The 17,644-nt window shown below is 52.3% G+C and overlaps 1 protein-coding gene across 5 annotated transcripts in view; it reads left to right on the forward strand.

The window, feature by feature from the left end:
• The window catches only part of LOC144729158 (semaphorin-5A-like), a 37,436-nt gene extending 20,324 nt beyond the window's left edge, over positions 1–17,112 (forward strand). For 4 of the 5 annotated variants that reach the window (XM_078609143.1, XM_078609144.1, XM_078609142.1 and 1 more), the window contains exons 11-22: positions 1,208–1,520; positions 2,357–2,474; positions 3,985–4,169; positions 5,506–5,649; positions 7,911–8,058; positions 8,290–8,560; positions 9,571–9,780; positions 10,829–10,978; positions 11,751–11,912; positions 13,021–13,065; positions 14,129–14,400; positions 15,178–17,112. In XM_078609143.1, the coding sequence (XP_078465269.1) occupies positions 1,208–1,520; positions 2,357–2,474; positions 3,985–4,169; positions 5,506–5,649; positions 7,911–8,058; positions 8,290–8,560; positions 9,571–9,780; positions 10,829–10,978; positions 11,751–11,912; positions 13,021–13,065; positions 14,129–14,400; positions 15,178–15,303 (2,144 nt within the window). In that variant the 3' untranslated portion in view covers positions 15,304–17,112. The remainder of the gene's footprint in view (positions 1–1,207; positions 1,521–2,356; positions 2,475–3,984; positions 4,170–5,505; positions 5,650–7,910; positions 8,059–8,289; positions 8,561–9,570; positions 9,781–10,828; positions 10,979–11,750; positions 11,913–13,020; positions 13,066–14,128; positions 14,401–15,177) is intronic. The other variant, XM_078609146.1, reaches the window with a different exon arrangement.
• The last annotated feature ends 532 nt before the right edge of the window (positions 17,113–17,644 follow it).

Below are 17,644 nucleotides of genomic sequence, written 5' to 3' on the forward strand. Positions count from 1 at the left end.
GAGGAGATGCCAATTCATTTAAATGAGGATGCGGGAATCGTAATTCACATTAATTGGTATTTATTTACGACGGCCCAGGAATCGTCCGCATGACTTATAACGGCGCTGTGCAATATCATATACATCTGGCGTGCATCTCCACTGTACGTATATCTATATGTTAAACTTCTATCGGCACCGTACGTAGTCAACCGCGCTAAACGGTTGACTCCGTGAATAAATGCAGGAATTTATTAGAAGATTTATTTTCGTTTATATGGAGATGAAGGGATAGAGACAGATATTGTAGCAGTCTAGAAATCACCGATGTAACGAATTTTTATTTATTTTTACAGCCTACACATTGTCTTAAACTTCCCCATTTATTCGAATAGTGATACAGGATTTCCATTTTAAATGAATGGGTGGGAGGTTCTAGTGTCAATTCCGACGATCGCCACGAGGTGGCGCGCCAACCCTGTTAGAATCCCATTCAACCGGATGGGGAAATTATCACGGACATTTGCCGAAAGTGGAGCCACAATTCTCGCAGGAATCTCACACGATGGAATTGTGGGATTCAAATCGATTCCCTGCAGGAATTGCCCAGCACTGATCAATAACCAGCAGAAATTTAGTTTCATCCCATTGCATAACAACCTTTCAGAAGAAGCATCTTTTGGAGAGAGTTTTTCTCTGCTCATTTCCATGTGATTTTTCTTTATACCTGAGTATTATGAGTTACTTAAAAACCCTAGAGTGAAATTCTACTTGTTGTTTAACATAATATGAATTGCTGAGTGCCAGTGAATTAAATTACAAGCTCCGAATGGACTAAAATTGTTTTGTATGGAAACTATTGGGTATTCCACCAATTAATTCCGTATTTTGTCGACGTGCTGTATTGACAATTCTGTCTCTCTAACTCCCACCTCCCAACCTCAGCTTGACATGTGGGCTTTCGCGACCAATATTATCCATAATAAATAGGGGGTTTTGTTTGGGTTAGATCGCGTAAATATAAATGTGTCGTTAAACCCGCCACCACCCGACGCAGCCAATTAGTAAGGTTTGTCCCGTAAACAAAACGTGACAGCACAGCACACCGATGGTGTGTTGGGGACTAAACCAGTTCCGTGAGATTTCGCCGGTGACTACAACCAGCTTCATCAGGCGATGAGCTGCTCCCGCTTCTGTAAAAAACGAACCTTCCCCCTCCAACCCGCAGACACCGGCACGATCCGCAAGGTCCTGGCGTCCGGCCACGGCGACCTACGCGGCTGCGTGCTGGAGGAGCTCCGTCTGTCGTCGTCGGACGCTCGCGGCGGCGACGACGATGGGGGCGGCGGCGGTGGAGGGAGCTGGGACGCCGCGTGGGACGAGGGTCCCCGGGGGCACGAGGCGGACGGGCCGCACGGCGGGCCGGAGCTGCTCGTGCGCAGCCTCCTCATCGTGCAGGAGGAGCGCGCGCTGTACGTGGGCCTGCGCTCACGCGTCCTCCGCATCCCGCTCGAGAGATGCCATGTGCACGCCACACGGGGGTTAGTCGCGACACCGCCCACCCCACCCGCCCCCCTGGTCTTCTGTCGGTGTGGTTTTTGGTTTTTTTTGTCAGCGCTTCGAGAGACCGCGAAGGGCAGAGGTGGAGACGTAGAGAGAGAGTTGACGGTCGGGAATCAGTGGAGCCCCCACGAGCATTTCCGTGATGATGATGATGTATATATGTACGTTGAACTTCTTTCGCACCGTACATAGCCAGCCGTGCTGATTGGAGGTGCATTTCATCCAACCACGACGGTTGAAACAATTTTGCACGTTTCTTCAATGCACCGCCCTGTGTCCGCCCGGCAGCATTAGTGGCTGTGCCACAGTTGGTCGATGGGCAGGTCACGTGTGGTGGGGTAAAGTGCGGGTACTGCCGCTTCTTCCCAGACGTCTGGCCAGCGTGGAAGAAAAGGGCCAAATTGTGCTCAAGAGAAGATCTCAGGAGTTCCCAAGCGAGTTGAGGTACCCTCCGTCAAACAGTGGCATGAGCATGCAATTGCAGGGCTGCTCCTTTACTTTTCATTGTACTACGTCTATGCTCCCTGCCTTCGCCAACAGGCACTGACCAGCATGGTGAAGTACGGTTAAATAACCCCCGTGGTCTGCATGGGGGATGGAGAGGCCCTCATCCAGTAGTGGAGATCTGATTAGGAGACCGGGCACAGTCCAGGCGATTTGGCCAAATCCTGGTTCGACACACGCGAACGGCGCTGTACGTATTGTTTTTGAACTGAAGGTGTCCTCGTGACTCATGAAGGTAATAATACCTGCCCTTGCCATGCCCCCCTCGCCCCCCCCTCGCCCCCTCCGCCCCCCCCGCCCCCCCCCCCAGGGCGTGTGTGTCGGCGAGGGACCCGTACTGCGGCTGGGACGTGCGGCAACAGCGCTGCACGACCATCGAGCGCAGCATCAGCATGAGCCTGTGGATGCAGGACATCTCGCGCTGCCCCGTGCGTGCACACACACTCGCGTTTACGCACGCACTTGCACAGGTCCCCCGTATAGCCCACATAGAACTGTTGGGACAAGCGGCTGTTCGCCAGCATGGCGCACGAGGAGGGTGGGTGGTCAGCACCACGCCCGGCTGTCTTTTTCTCCCGAGTGGGCATGTTTACACACATTTAAGGCTGAGTCAACCTAGGGGAAGCTCAGGACAGGTTCAAATTTCCGCCGCTGTTTTTGGTCGTGAGCGTTCAACTAAAAACTAACCTAAATGTTTTATTTAGCGGGTAAGGCCCCAACTGAGCTATACAGCTCTTTTTCAGAAGCGCCCTGGCTATCACAAATGATAGCTCAACGAAGTGGCTTATCACGTGGAAATTCATACCAGCCAAATACTCTAAAACACACGTTTATAAATGTGGAGCGAAAAACCTGAGGACCTGGAGAAAAATCCACACGACCACAGGGAGAACATGCAAACTCCAAATTATACAGCAGGCGTCAGGGTCAGGATCGAACTCACGACCTCCTGCATACCAGGCGAGGTAGTTTACATCTTGCCACCGAGGCGCCCCAATTGATACATTTGTTCACGTGACAACTTTATTACTTGGCAATCTCAGGTGGCGGAGGGTGTACGACACATTTTGCTCACGCGGCAATCTGGCCCAAGATCCAATTATGAAATTTATTTCTGTTTCACCATTTCAAATAGCACGGTTGGCTACGTACGGTGCGAAAGAAGTTCTACATACACATGTACACTCACCCGCTCACTCACCCACTCACTCACCCCCTCACAGTCCGATACGTTCGGTGTGAAAGAAGTTCTACATACACATGTACACTCACCCGCTCACTCACCCACTCACTCACCCCCTCACAGTCCGATACGTTCGGTGTGAAAGAAGTTCTACATAACACACGTACACTCACCCGCTCACCCACTCACTTACTCACTAACCCACTCATGGTCCACTACGTTCGGTGTGAAAGAAGTCCTACATAACACACGTACACTCACCCGCTCACCCACTCACTCACTCACCCCCTCACAGTCCGATACGTTCGGTGTGAAAGAAGTTCTACATAACACACGTACACTCACCCGCTCACCCACTCACTCACTCACTAACCCACTCATGGTCCACTACGTTCGGTGTGAAAGAAGTTCTACATAACACACGTACACTCACCCGCTCACCCACTCACTCACTCACTAACCCACTCATGGTCCACTACGTTCGGTGTGAAAGAAGTTTTACATAACACACGTACACTCACCCGCTCACCCACTCACTCACTCACCCCCTCACAGTCCGATACGTTCGGTGTGAAAGAAGTTCTACATAACACACGTACACTCACCCGCTCACTCACCCACTCACTCACTCACCCACTCACGGTCCGCTACGTTCAATGCGAAAGAAGTTCAACACATGCACGTACAAACTAGGCCCACGATGTTTGTGGCCATCGCCACCCATTTACCGGGTGACCGTCGGGAGCGCGACGCAGACGCGGAATCAAACCGTGGACGGTGGCTTCGGGGCGTGGACGCCGTGGCGGGGGTGCGAGCACGCCGACGGATCGGGCGGGGGGGGCCACTGCTCGTGCCGGACGCGGGCGTGCGACCGCCCGGCCCCGCGCTGCGGGGGTCGTGCGTGCGAGGGCGCCCGCACGCAGGTGGCCAACTGCTCCAGGTGAGCGAGGCAACGCGTTTTGATTTTTTGTTTAAAAAAAAAAATCTGTTTTTTTCGTTTTTCGTGCTCCTCAACTTTATTCCGAAGACACGTCCCCTCAAAGCGACAGCTTGTGGAGAAGCCTTCGTCCGGCAGTGGATTGATCGTGCCTCACGACGACGCTGATGGCGATGGTGATATTGGTTTCAGCATCTCTGGCTCAGTGCTCTGACCCCCTATACCACGTGTGTGTGTGTGTGTGTTCATGCATGTGTGTGTGTGCCTTAAAGTGCACATAGTCTGGCACAAGAGCCATGGTGATGTCACCGCTACTTAGTGGCGAATGACAGATGTTGCTGTTGTTGTGCGTGCATGCGTGTGTGTGTCTGTGTGGTGGGCGGTGGTGTAGCGGTTAGCGAGCTGCGCTACGAACCCGGCGACCCGAGTTACGATTCCCGCTCACGGCCAACACCAGTGACGATTATTTGAACCGGTCCTGGGCCTCTCTTAGATCGACTCAGCCTCAGATGAGTACCTGGTGCGATGTGTAAACATCACCACTGGGGAGACAAAGGCGGCCGGGCGTGGTGTTGGCCACCCACCCCCTCGTGTGCCGTGCCGGCCTTCATAGGTGCTCGCTCACAGCACTTGCCCCTAACAGTCTGTTCAGGCTACACGGGGGATCTTTGTCTTTGATCCTGGATGTTTGTGCACGCTTGCGCGCAAGCATGTGTATGTGTGTGTGTGATCATGCGTGCGTGTGTGATGATGCGTGCGTGTGTGATGATGCATGCGTGTGTGTGTCTGCTCTAGGAGCGGAGGCTGATGATGCGTGCGTGTGTGATGATGCGTGCGTGTGTGTGTCTGCTCTAGGAGCGGAGGCTGATGATGCGTGCGTGTGTGATGATGCATGCGTGTGTGTGTCTGCTCTAGGAGCGGAGGCTGATGATGCGTGCGTGTGTGATGATGCATGCGTGTGTGTGTCTGCTCTAGGAGCGGAGGCTGATGATGCGTGCGTGTGTGATGATGCATGCGTGTGTGTGTCTGCTCTAGGAGCGGAGGCTGATGATGCGTGCGTGTGTGATGATGCGTGCGTGTGTGTGTCTGCTCTAGGAGCGGAGGCTGATGATGCGTGCGTGTGTGATGATGCGTGCGTGTGTGTGTCTGCTCTAGGAGCGGAGGCTGATGATGCGTGCGTGTGTGATGATGCGTGCGTGTGTGTGTCTGCTCTAGGAGCGGAGGCTGATGATGCGTGCGTGTGTGATGATGCGTGCGTGTGTGTGTCTGCTCTAGGAGTGGAGGCTGATGATGCGTGCGTGTGTGATGATGCATGCGTGTGTGTGTGTGTCTGCTCTAGGAGCGGAGGCTGGAGCCCCTGGGCACCGTGGTCCGAGTGCAGCGCCACCTGCGGGGGTGGCGCTCAGAGGCGAACGCGCGCCTGCAGCAACCCCACTCCCCGACACGGTGGCAGGGCCTGCGAGGGACAGAGCTACGAGGAGAGGTCACAAAGATCCCCCTCCCCCGTATAGCCTCGAACGACAGACTGTTGGGGCATCACGCGCCAGCCGCCTTTGTCTCCCCAGTGGCGAGCGATGTTTACAAACAGCGCGCTGGGTACTCGCTCGAATCGGAATCTTTGTTTAGAACTCAGGAGGAATCCGATGAGCTATGAAGCTCTTTTTTTAACAGATGTCCAGTAGGGTCGGGTCAGAAAGTTACATATTGAGGCTGAGTCGACCTAGGAGAGGCCCAGGACCGGTTCAGGTAATCGTCACTGGTGCCGGCCGTGAGCGGGAATTTAACTCAGATTGTTGGATTCTCCGAGGGAAGCAGCGCTAACCGCTACGCTCCCCTCAAACACACGTCCAGAGACACACTCGCATACAATATTCCTTTGTCAGCCTAGAGAGGGCATAGACCGTGTTGAGACACCAATTGCCGATGATTTGTGCAAAGCTGGGCACGTAACTCGGTTCACCGAGTTTGTAGCACCTTACTTTTACCACTTCACTACCGCTTCCCACACTGTCACACACACAAAGACAAAGATCACCCGTATAGCCTTAACATACTGTTGGGGCAAGTACTGTTTGCGAGCACCTAAAAAGACCAACACGGCAAATGAGGGGGGCGGTGGCCAACGCCGCCTTTGTATCCTAAGTGGCGAAGTTTACCTAGGTGACGCCCAGGACCGGTTCAAATAATCGTCACTGGCTGTGGCTGTGAGCGGGAATTGAACCGGGTTTACCGGGTTCGCAGTGTAGCGCGCTACCCGCTACACTACACACACACGCACACACACGGGCACACACACGCACGTGCTCACAATGGGACCTGACCCGCTCGCGGAATGACAGCTTCCCGCTCCCCCCCCCCTCCTTCGCAAAGCATCCACCGATCAAAACGAATCTCATTTAAAATGCATTGAATTCATCAGCCCTCACAAGCAACATCCCCGAGCCCTTTGTGGCCAGGAATACATCGTTATACACACGGATTATTATTTTTTCTTCCCCACTTATCTACCGAAATAATGCGCCAGTGCGCCTTATCTGCTAACGACACAATTTCCGTGCTGAAATGTGTGCATCGCGTCTCGCGCGTTTCCGCCAAATTCAAAACGACAACGTGGAATAACGTTGCAGAGGATGGCATGCGACTGTGGTCCTGCGGCCTTGTGACCTATGACATGCCTCTTTATGGAATCGTGGGGAAAGCTGGAACAGGCGGAGCTCAGATGAGATCGGTGTGATGGGGGCATCTTTTACAAATGGAAGACTCGTTCAGTTTGTGCGATTCGTATTGGGAAGCTCCGACAGGTCATGCGTACGACCAACTCACACCTGATCTCCAGAATTCACCCGATCTCGTCACGGTGGCGTGGTGTTAACTATCTCGCCTGGTATATAGGAGGTCGCGGATTGGATTTCGACCCTGATGTCTGATTATGTTTGAGGATTTTTGCATGTCCTCCCCGTGGATATTTTGATTTTTCTCCGGGGCCTCCAGTTTTCCCCTCCACATTTAGAAAGACGCATTTAGAGTTCTCAGCTGATTTAATTTTCCACGTGATAAGCCACTTTGTTGAGCTATCATTTGTGACCAGGTCGCTTCTGAAAAAGAGCTATATAGCTCAGTAGGCCTTACCTGGTAAAAAAAAATAATTGCTTTCGTTTGTAACCCAAAAGCTAGGCTGCGTGGGATAGTGCTTGGACTGGTGGACCACGATCCATGAAATAGGTATTGTAGGTGGCTGTGGTGCTACGTTGTGTGCAGCAGGGTGCAGTACGGCAAAATGCACGTGCATTATTGTACTGAGATTATATTCTCTGAAGGCTGTGCTACCTGCCTTGATGAACCTGCTCTGAACAGAGTGGTGAATTATGACCCACATGCAGGACCCGATTTAGATTTTGCACGCCCCAGGTACTGTAGGACCTCCAGTAATATTTTCAAAACGAAAACAAAGTAAAAGAAAAAGAAAATGTATTTTTACAAAATTAACAACAAATAAAATTCAGCAATCACAAATTAAGTAACTTTTCACTTCATCTCTGGAGGCCCCTCCAGCTGGCGGAGGCCCCTGGGCTGCAGCCTCTAAAGCCCCCGCGCCTTAATCCGGCCCTGCCCACACGGCATGGGGAGGCCATCATCTAGCAGTGGATTGACATAAGGACTGAACATCCACATGATGAAAATGAAGATTTGTGTGCGTGCATGCGTGCGCGTCCATAGATATTTGTGTGTCTGTGTGTGCTCCAGACTTTGTAATGAGAGGACACCTTGCCCACCTGTTGTCTCCTGGTCACACTGGGGGATCTGGTCAGACTGCACCAAACCGTGCGATGGGGGGTTCCAGGTGCGACGTCGGATCTGCCTGCACGGGAGCCACTGCCCCGGCTGTGACGTGGTACGCTCCGACAGAAAAATCCCACGTGCTCCTACAGCACACTCATTGCGCGTGCAGCGAACCGCGCACTCCCTGCCACTTCTCCCCACCCACCTAGGCACTCTCCGTCTCTCCGTTCACCCAGGGCCTCCCCCCGAATGACTCAACATTTAACCGCACACGGATTGCACGAACGTGTGACTCTCGACCTTTTTTTGTCGCTTCGACCCCGTCGACCCCCGTCGCCGCCAGTCGCACCGCGCGTGCAACGAGGAGCCGTGCGGGGAGGCGCGCGCCCACACGCCCTGGACGCCGTGGGCCACCTACAACGCGAGCGGCGATGGCGGCGGCGACCGCGGCGGCGGCGGCGTGGGCCCCGTCGGAGCGCGCTGGGAGCGGCGCTTCCGCTTCACGTGCCGCGCGCGGGGGGTGCCGACGCCCGACGGCGTCCACGTGGGGCACGCGCGCTCCGAGACGCGCTACTGCCCCGCCGGGCTGCCCGACGCCTGCCCGCCCGATCACGGTGAGGGCGAGTGGCGGAACTGGCATAGCAGAGGTCGCAAACGGGTTTTAATTCCTTACCGGTACCCGGCCGCACCAGGGTCGCAAATGGGTACCCGTACCCGTACCCGGCCGGGTACGGGTACCCGTTCCCTACCCGTACCCGTACCCTACCCGAAATGAGTGACAAACAGTTACTCACCAGTGACTCACGGTCTACCCGTACCCGTACCCGGTCGCACCAGGGTCGCAAACGGCTACCCGTACCCGTACCCGGCCGGGTACTATATTGTCTCTCATGGTTATTTATGTCTACAATTCAAAGGGCTCTTCCTGCTTTATCTAAACTCTGCTGCATTGTGGGGCTTGTTAGCGGCACATTTTTTTGGGACATCAACAACGGTGATTGTCCTAAGGAGAAAGTCGTCATTCATTGCCATTGGAGTGTTGAATTTACATCATTGGCTGAGCACCGTCAATGGAGATTAGTTCTCAAATTGTTATACGAACAAATACTCTGTCACTTTCAATATCGCTCGCGCTGACGTTTTGAATACCAATTGTGCTCTCTCTCTATCTCGCTCGCTCTGGCTGGCTGGCTGGCCGGATGAATTTCCGCCTTATGAGTCTCTGTCCAGATTACTTAGCCAGGAAATTGCTCCAGTCGATGGTGCTGCGGATTGCTTCAAGTGGTTCTCCGTCTGTTCCGCGGCGCGGTCGGCGGTTCCACAGTCGCACGCCGGGACGTTATTCTCATTCACGCTCTCTTGATGTGGTCGCAGCGCCGACCGATCTGCCGTGAGATGAGCGGTTTTGGATCAATGTGGACGACCATTGTGGTTTTTGTGCTGTATACTACTATACTAAATTCAAAAGTAATTTCTTTAGAACTGCTTTTAGTGTTTCATTTGTTGTCTTAACTCCTTCCCACACCTCCGAATGAGCACGGTTGGCTACGTACGAGGCGAAAGAAGTTCAACCCACACGCGCGCGCACATCCCACGCAAAAACCGAATCGTTGTCCCCGTGCAGGCGCCACGGACTCGAGGTCCCCTCCCCAGGGCCCCGCCACGGCCCCGTGGGCCCCGTGGGCCGCGTGGTCGCCCTGCTCCGTGTCGTGCGGCCGGGGCTTCCGCGTGCACCGCCGCGCCTGCCTGCAGCCTGACTCGTGGGTCAAGGGTCAGGCGGCGTGCGCGGGGTCACCGGAGGAGTACGAGGAGTGCGAGGAGAAGCCGTGCCAGGGTGAGGGGTGCACCGTGCGCGCTCACAGACAAAGCTTCCCCCACGTATAGCCTTCACATGCTTGTGGGGCAAGGGCTGCTAGCGAGCAGCACCTATGAAGGGCAACAAGGCACAGGTGGGGGTGGGTGGCCGGCACCACGCCCAGCCGCCTTTGTCCCCCCGGTTGGTAATGTTTACCAATGGCGCCAGGTACTTATTTGATGCTGAGTCGACCTAGGGGAAGCCCAGGACTGGTTCAGATAATCGTGAGCGGGATTCGAACTCGGGTCGCCAGGTTCGCAGCGCAGCGTGCTAACAACCACCATTCCCCGCACTCTACTCACACACGCAAATAACCTTGAGATGTATGTAGACACAGGGAATTTATTGAGGTTATTGTCATTGCTCAATATCGCTTGCAAAGTTGATCATGCTGATGGGGATATTTGCTGATGGGATCGCCGGATGGGCATTGAGTGGAGTGATGGAGCGATGTGTGACAGGGAGATTCCGGCCGGGTTGAAGGGGAAAGTGTATCAGGCATTAATAAGAGCAACTCGGATTAACGCGAAAGAAGTTCTACATACGTGCATACATTGGCTTTCGGTTCTGAATGTTGGACCAGAAAAACCAGGGAGGAGCAAGATCGTGGGCGGGGCTGGGTAAAGTCATCGGCATCAGCAGCTGTGTCGCGCTGGGCGTGGCTTGTAGGGGGTTGCCCGCCTTCAAGGAAGCAAGATGCCCCGAGTGATCGATAACTAAAAAAGTCGTCGATCGCAATATTTAGCCACTGCTCAACTTAAGCAGTATAAATGGGCGTACCACAGTTAAGTCGATCGGCAGTGTGGTTGGGTAAAGTGTGGGTGCTCCCACCTCTTCCAACATGCCTGGCCAGCATGGAAGAGTAGGCCAAATACCCTCGGGAGGGTTTTCTCTAGTGGAGGCCAATCTGCGAGAGCAGCGGTGTGAGCAAGCAATGGCAGGGCTGCACCCCATGTACCCTGATGGACGAGTCGTCCCGGCTCTGAGTGGAAAGTCTCCGCTGTTTTTCGCCGCCTCGGCTTGCCAGGGCGCAGCTTCTGGTGCTCATGGGGCCCGTGGTCTCCGTGCTCGCCGTCGTGCGGAGCAGGCCGGCGTGAGCGCTCGCGGACGTGCGAGGGAGACCACTGCGTTGGCGAGAGGGTGCAGCGCGAGGATTGCAACAACCACACTTGTCCAGGTGAGTTCAGGTGAGAAGGCCTCTCGGAGCTTGCACGGCCAAATGCCCTCCGTTTGTTGCGACAAAAACGCGAGCACAATGCGCCGCTCGACATTGGAGGGGAACTGAAACTCCGGAATTCAGTGCGACGGGACCGTACATATGAGGGGGGGAAGTTGGACTCTCTGCCCTAACCAAGTGGGGACCACGCATAGCAGGGGGGGGTCCCAATGTCCTCTGTTGATTTTTAAAGCATTCCGGCCACGGTGAGCAGCCACGAACAAAAACATCATCATCATTATTATCATCGAGGACCCGACCGACCGTGGTTAGTTACCGGAATTCTCTCTCTCTGTCTCATGACGGCTGTGGACCGCGCTGAACCGCGCTCGGACGCAGGACGGGAGGTGCGCGTCGTACACGTTCCATGAATGGAAAATCAAAAGTCGCCAAACTGCCACTGTGGCAAAGCCCAAACCATCAAACCACGTGATAAGCCACTTCGATTGAGCTATCATTTGTGGCCAGGTCGCTTCTAATAAAGAGCTACATCACTCATTGGGCCTTACTTGGTAACATAAAAATAGTTTAGCTTCGTTTAACCCAGCCGCGTCACGCTCATCCTAACCAGGAGCGCCGCTCAGCTGTCTGGAACCCCCTTCCCATTTTCCGTCAGCATTGCTCACAGCACCTAGGGGCCCAGTCCACGTTACTTTCTTTCAAGGCCCCGTTCCGTCCCCCTCCTCTCCTCTCCTCCTCCTCCGGTTAACTTGACGTGCTCGCGGGCTCCCAGAGGCGAGCTGGTCTCAGTGGGGCCCGTGGGGAGCGTGCGACATGGTGCGCCGCCGCCAGGCTCGTGCGAGGAGCTGCCCGGGCGAGCGCCTTTCGGGGACTCGCTGCGCGGGGAACGCCACCGAGACGAGGGCCTGTGGGGCCACCGCTGTCCCACCTTCAGGTGGGACATCGTCGTTGGGCGCAGACACAATTTTTGTTTTTTTTTGCCGGTAATGGGGTTTCTTTGCAGTGCCAAAGTCGTTCGTTGACCTTCGTTGACGTTCAGCCCCGAACGGTAATTGTCACCTGTACGATACGGAGCACGGATCCCGCCAGAGTCGGGATCCGGTTGTCACTATCCGAGGTGCAGCACCCAGTTCCAAGTCGCGTTGATTGATGTTCCAGCAACTCACAGATTCATTCCAATCACTCGCTCACTGGCGGTTCAGTCGCCTCCTTGTCACCTCTTCTCTTGCTACTGCCGTAGTCACCCTTCTACTGCCATAGTCACCCTTTTACTTCCGTAGTCACCGTTCTACTGCTACTGCCGTAGTCACCCTTCTACTGCTACTGCCGTAGTCACCCTTCTACTGCCGTAGTCACTCTTCTACTGCCGTAGTCACCCTTCTACCGCTACCACCATAGTCACCCTTCTACTGCCGTAGTCACCCTGCTACTGCCATAGTCACCCTTCTACTGCCGTAGTCACCGTTTTACTGCCGTAGTCACCCTTCTACTGCTACTGCCGTAGTCACCCTTCTACTGCCGTAGTCACTCTTCTACTACCGTAGTCACCCTTCTACCGCTACCACCATAGTCACCCTTCTACTGCCGTAGTCACCCTTCTACTGCCGTAGTCACCCTTCTACCGCTACTGCCGTAGTCACCCTTCTACTGCCGTAGTCACCCTTCTACTGCCGTAGTCACCCTTCTACTGCCGTAGTCACCCTTCTACTGCCGTAGTCACCCTTCTACTGCCGTAGTCACTCTTCTACCGCTACTGCCGTAGTCACTCTTCCCATGAACTTCACCCATTCACGTCTCCACCGATGCTGAAGACTCGATCCGCCGCACTGACTGTTGCGTCTCACCCACACTGAGTTCATCCATCGCCGCACTGCGCGTCACAACACCAGCACACCCACCCACCCACTCCAGTTAGGCGATAAACGATAATTGTTTTCAAAATTGGACCATGCCATGAACATAAGCCCCCCCCCCATCTGTCCCCATCAGCCCTCTCTGGCGTGTCATTCATTTGTATTATTCTTGTTGCTGTTGTTTTTCAGCCACAGAATTTGACGCAGCGGTGAATGATGCCCAGTGTGGCGGAGGTAAGAGAACAGTCCCGCAAAATGAGCGGAATCGCTGTGGAAAAAAACGTTGGCAACCCCACAAAAGCTCGCTGTCCACAAACGAGGTCCGTCGTTGAGACCAAGGTGGATTAAGATGCATGAGAAAAGCTCGTCGTTACGTTCATCGTGCAGCCATCTATTGTAGATTGTTCCTGTGAAGCTAGCAGGGGGTTATATTAACGTATACTTACGTAGGCTCTCAACGTTTTCAAGGATAACCTCTCAGACGCATTTGGATATTTTTTTTTTGTCCTACAGGGAAACTCTGCGCTGCAGTGTAATTAAATAGCTGGGGACTGCATCGGCATTGATGCAAAATGCAGTGTTTGTTTGTGTGTGACGGTTCAATGCATTCGTGCATTTCAGTGCCACAATTCGATTCAAGAAGAGAATTCCTTGTCTTATTTTTGCCGTGTCTCGTTTGTATTGTTCGTCGTTTGCTGTCTCGTTTATACAGCTTTGTTCGCTCTACTAGCCTAAACGTAACATCAGCATACATTTGTGGATGAACATTACACTTGTTTACCCAAGGAGTCTTAAGGCTCTTTTTTTCCCAGAGGGTCCAACCAATTTTTCGCAGGAGTGGGGCCGAAGTTGTTAACGTGTGATCCCAATTGAGTAATGTTTTCCAACATTTCCATAATGAAAAGTTTCGCTTTGGGTCAGATCGCGTAAATACAAAAGTGTGTCAATAAATCCGCCACTAGCCCAACACAGCCGATTAGCAAGAGTTTAAATTTCGATTTAAAGCTTTCGTGACTGCAGGGATTCATCTTTTTGGTTTATTCGTTAAAGTCACGTAGAATGGAAATAATAAAATAATAAAATAAAACATCGTAAAATTATTCTCCTCGACGTTTCGGCCACAACGCAAGCAGCAAGAGTTCGTCACGTAAACCAACAGGTGCCGATTAGTTCCTGCATCAGCTGACCGGTGTGCAGGAGGGCAAACCCACACACAGCGTTGACAACCCGGAGAGGCTCGCACGCGCCGTTGTTTCACGTCGCGTGCCCGGTGCGCTCCGTGCCACCGCTGCGGCAGGCTTCGGCACCGTGGAGCTGCTCGCCGTCGGCGCCGGCTGCGGCTTGGCCTCGGCGCTGCTCACGCTCGCGGCTCACGCCGTCTGGTCCGCTCTCCGCCCGGGGTGCCGGGGCGGCCGCTCCGAGCCGGCGGGCGCGCACCCACAGAAGAACCCGGCGCTGATGCGGACGATGTCGCGCGGGGGCAGGACGGCGCGGGGCTCCTCCACGGCGTCGCCCTCCTCCTCGTCGTCCACGTCGTCCACCTCCTGCCGCTCGGCCGAAGTGCTCAAGGTGCGTGGGGTCGCGCGGCGATCGCTGTGGGCGACGTGAGGCTTAGGCCCCTGTTCTTAGCTACGGCTCGGCTCAGGCTTGGCTCCGGCTCTAAGCGAGCCGGCTCAAAGCCGTGCTTGACGCGAGTTGGTTTTGAGCGTGGTGCCCAGGCGTGCTAGATCGTGTAGATATAATGACAATTCTTAACTGTAAACCTCTACCACCCGACAGAGAAAAACATGATCAAAGCGCGCGAGAAGTGAGCTTTGTTAACGCCTGATTGTAGTCTCCAGCGAAATCTCGCGGAAAATTGTGGAATAAACTTGACTTTCAGCGTTTCAACATTATACCTACACAACGATCTAACCCAAAATAAACGAATTTTTAAAACTGGCTTAAATAAGTTCACGGGAATAAAATTAAACAGGAAATCATTGTGCGCGTGCATGTGTGCTGGTGTTCTCACGTGAACGTGTGTGCACGTGTGTGTCTTCGTCAGTGCGTAAATGTGCAAGTTGTTGTATATGAATGCGCATTCATAGTTAGTGGTCACGGTGCTTTGTGCACTGCGCTACGAACCCTACTGATAATGTCGGCGGCGGGTGGTATCAGAACTTGTTCAAAGCTTCTCGTAAATTAACTCGGCCAAATGTGAGTACCGAGTGCAGTTTGCAAACATCAGCACCGCAAACACAAAGGCGGCCGGGCACGGTACGAGCCACTCCATCTCTCGAACGGCACTTGCTCCAGCTCTCCGTATGGCTATAAGGAGGAATCTTTGTGACCGTTTGCACTCAGGCTCTCAACAAGTTAAACGCGGAAGCGGACGAGAAGGAGAGAGCATCATACGTGGAGCGTCATCACACCATGCAAGCCTTCACAGACGACTACCACTCCTGCACGAGCCTCTACCAGCAAAGCTGAAGCAATACACCAACTGTATCAACAACAGACTTGCTGACTGCCTGTCCAGTCTAGACGAGTGGCTGGCTTGCGTGATGGATAGTTGACAGGCTGACGTCCTATATGGATGACTGGCTGGCTATTTGGATAACTGGCAGTAGGGGCAGATCCCCAGTTGCCACTGTGATTAGCCTGTGTCAATGGCCAATTTGGGAGGAAGAAAAAAAAACAGTCCATAAAGCGGTGTATTCGCGCTGGTTATGTTTGATATCTAGACGGGTGTCTGGATCCTAGTCACCTGCTATGACTGAGAGGCAAGCAGTTCTGAATGTGGAAACAAAAAAGGCAGCTAATAACGTGTACACTTGTTCCTCCTGGGAAATCAAACTGACGGAAGCGCGTCGATGAAATGTCACTATTTAAAAGTAGGCCCCTCCCCCCATGGACGTTGCCTGGCATGAGGTTTTTTTTTCTGACGATCGGAGCTCCAGCGGGACTTTGTTTTTCTTTCTTAAACCTCACTACTGGAATTGTGGTCATAAAAAATGTATATATATTAAAAAATATTGTAAATAATCTATCTTCTCTTTTACCTTTTTTTTGTAAATAGGAAAACTTACAAATTGTGGCATTTTCGTGTTTGTGTTTTTTTTTTACACAACTGTTGGAGGGGAAAAGATTCACTGCCACCCCATCCCACCCCCAACCCTGGCGATTTTATGAATTTGCTTTAAACTCAAAATACTATTGTTTTTTTTATTACACTGTGGTGAATGTTGGGAGACATGAATACATAATATGTATAAAATATATATAATTTAAAGCCCTATGTCAATACAATTTTTTGTTATTTAAACTATTTTTTATTTTACAATGTAAGCCCCACTGAGCTATGTAGCTATTTTTCAGTAGCGACCTGGCCACAAATTATAGCTCAACGAAGTGGCTTATCACATGCAAAGTTATAGCAGCCAAATAATCTAAACGCGTGTTGATTCTAAATGGGAAAAACCGGAGGACCCGGATGAAAATCCACACGACCACAATGCAAACTCCAAATATACATGCGTCGGGGTTGGGATCGAACCGACGACCTCCTGTAAACCTGGTGAGGTAGTTAACAGCTCGCTACCGTGGCACCAGGTGCTGGATGAAGGCCTTCCAATGCCGTGTTGGTCATGGCGGTTGTTTGGCCAAACTTTACCACGCTGAGTTGGTGCAGGTGGGAGAGTCATTATCAGAGGTGTGGACTCGAGTCATGTGACTTGGACTCGAGTCAGACTCGAGTCATGAATTTGATGACTTGCGACTCGACTTGGACTTGCATAACAATGACTTTGTCCCACCTCTGGTCATTATTGCGTTGATATATCTGATGTTAGCCGTGGGCGGGAACCAAACTCTGGTTGTTGGATTCACAGTGCAATAAATAGATACGAATCGATTTTCTTTAAATATTTTGTTCGTGTGATTCAATGGACGCTTCGTGAGCTTAAGAATCAAATCAGTCGATTCATCATCATTCCACTCCTCGCGTCTAGGCCGTGCATAATGAAAGTTTCAAATGTTGTGTGTGAAATGATGAAACCTGTCAGAGTACAACACCGCAGCGATGATTCACTGTATATAATATAATTGTGTATTTTTTTATTGTCGACATTTGTTTACCGATCATTTACATTAAACCGTTGCATTTTCCGTGCAAGGTTATAACAAGGCAGTAAAAAATATCCGCTGTTATTGTCGATCACGTTTTTACAAGTACGATTCGTTTTTGTGTTTTCTGTGTAAAGAATGCATCATTAAAGTGTCCGGTGCATTATTGTACAACGTCTGTTATTTTGTCATCAGGGCTTCAATTCGACTGTGCGTCTCAAGCTCTTAACACACTTTGTTTGCACACACACAATGGTGTTAATTCCACATTCCTATAAAAGGTTTCAATTAATATTTAACACCAAAACAAATTACAATACCCTGATGGGATGTTCAGTTGGTTCCTTTCAATAACAACAACAACGTGCTTAGGATAATTACGAGTGAAACCATAATATAATTTATCCAAGAAAGTATTGCGCAGTTTTTTTACAGGAGGGTCTTGCAAACTGGATGTTTGTCCGACACCTCTTTAAAGAAGTATTTTACACGTAGAAGGAACCCCAGAGTTCCTGGAGAAGATCCACACATACAACGCGAAAACACTCACAGGTTCGCACAGATGGGCTCATGATCCACTTGATGTACTGCCATACCCTGGGCACCTCACTGTCCAGCGGACTTGCCAGTTTCACAAATCTACATGGACCCACCAACCCTTCCCTCCAATGTTTTGGATCACAGGCTTCGGCCACTACGCTCGGCC

Source organism: Lampetra planeri, chromosome 31 (genome assembly GCF_965212315.1).
Source record: "Lampetra planeri chromosome 31, kcLamPlan1.2.h2, whole genome shotgun sequence".
NCBI lineage: Eukaryota > Metazoa > Chordata > Hyperoartia > Petromyzontiformes > Petromyzontidae > Lampetra > Lampetra planeri.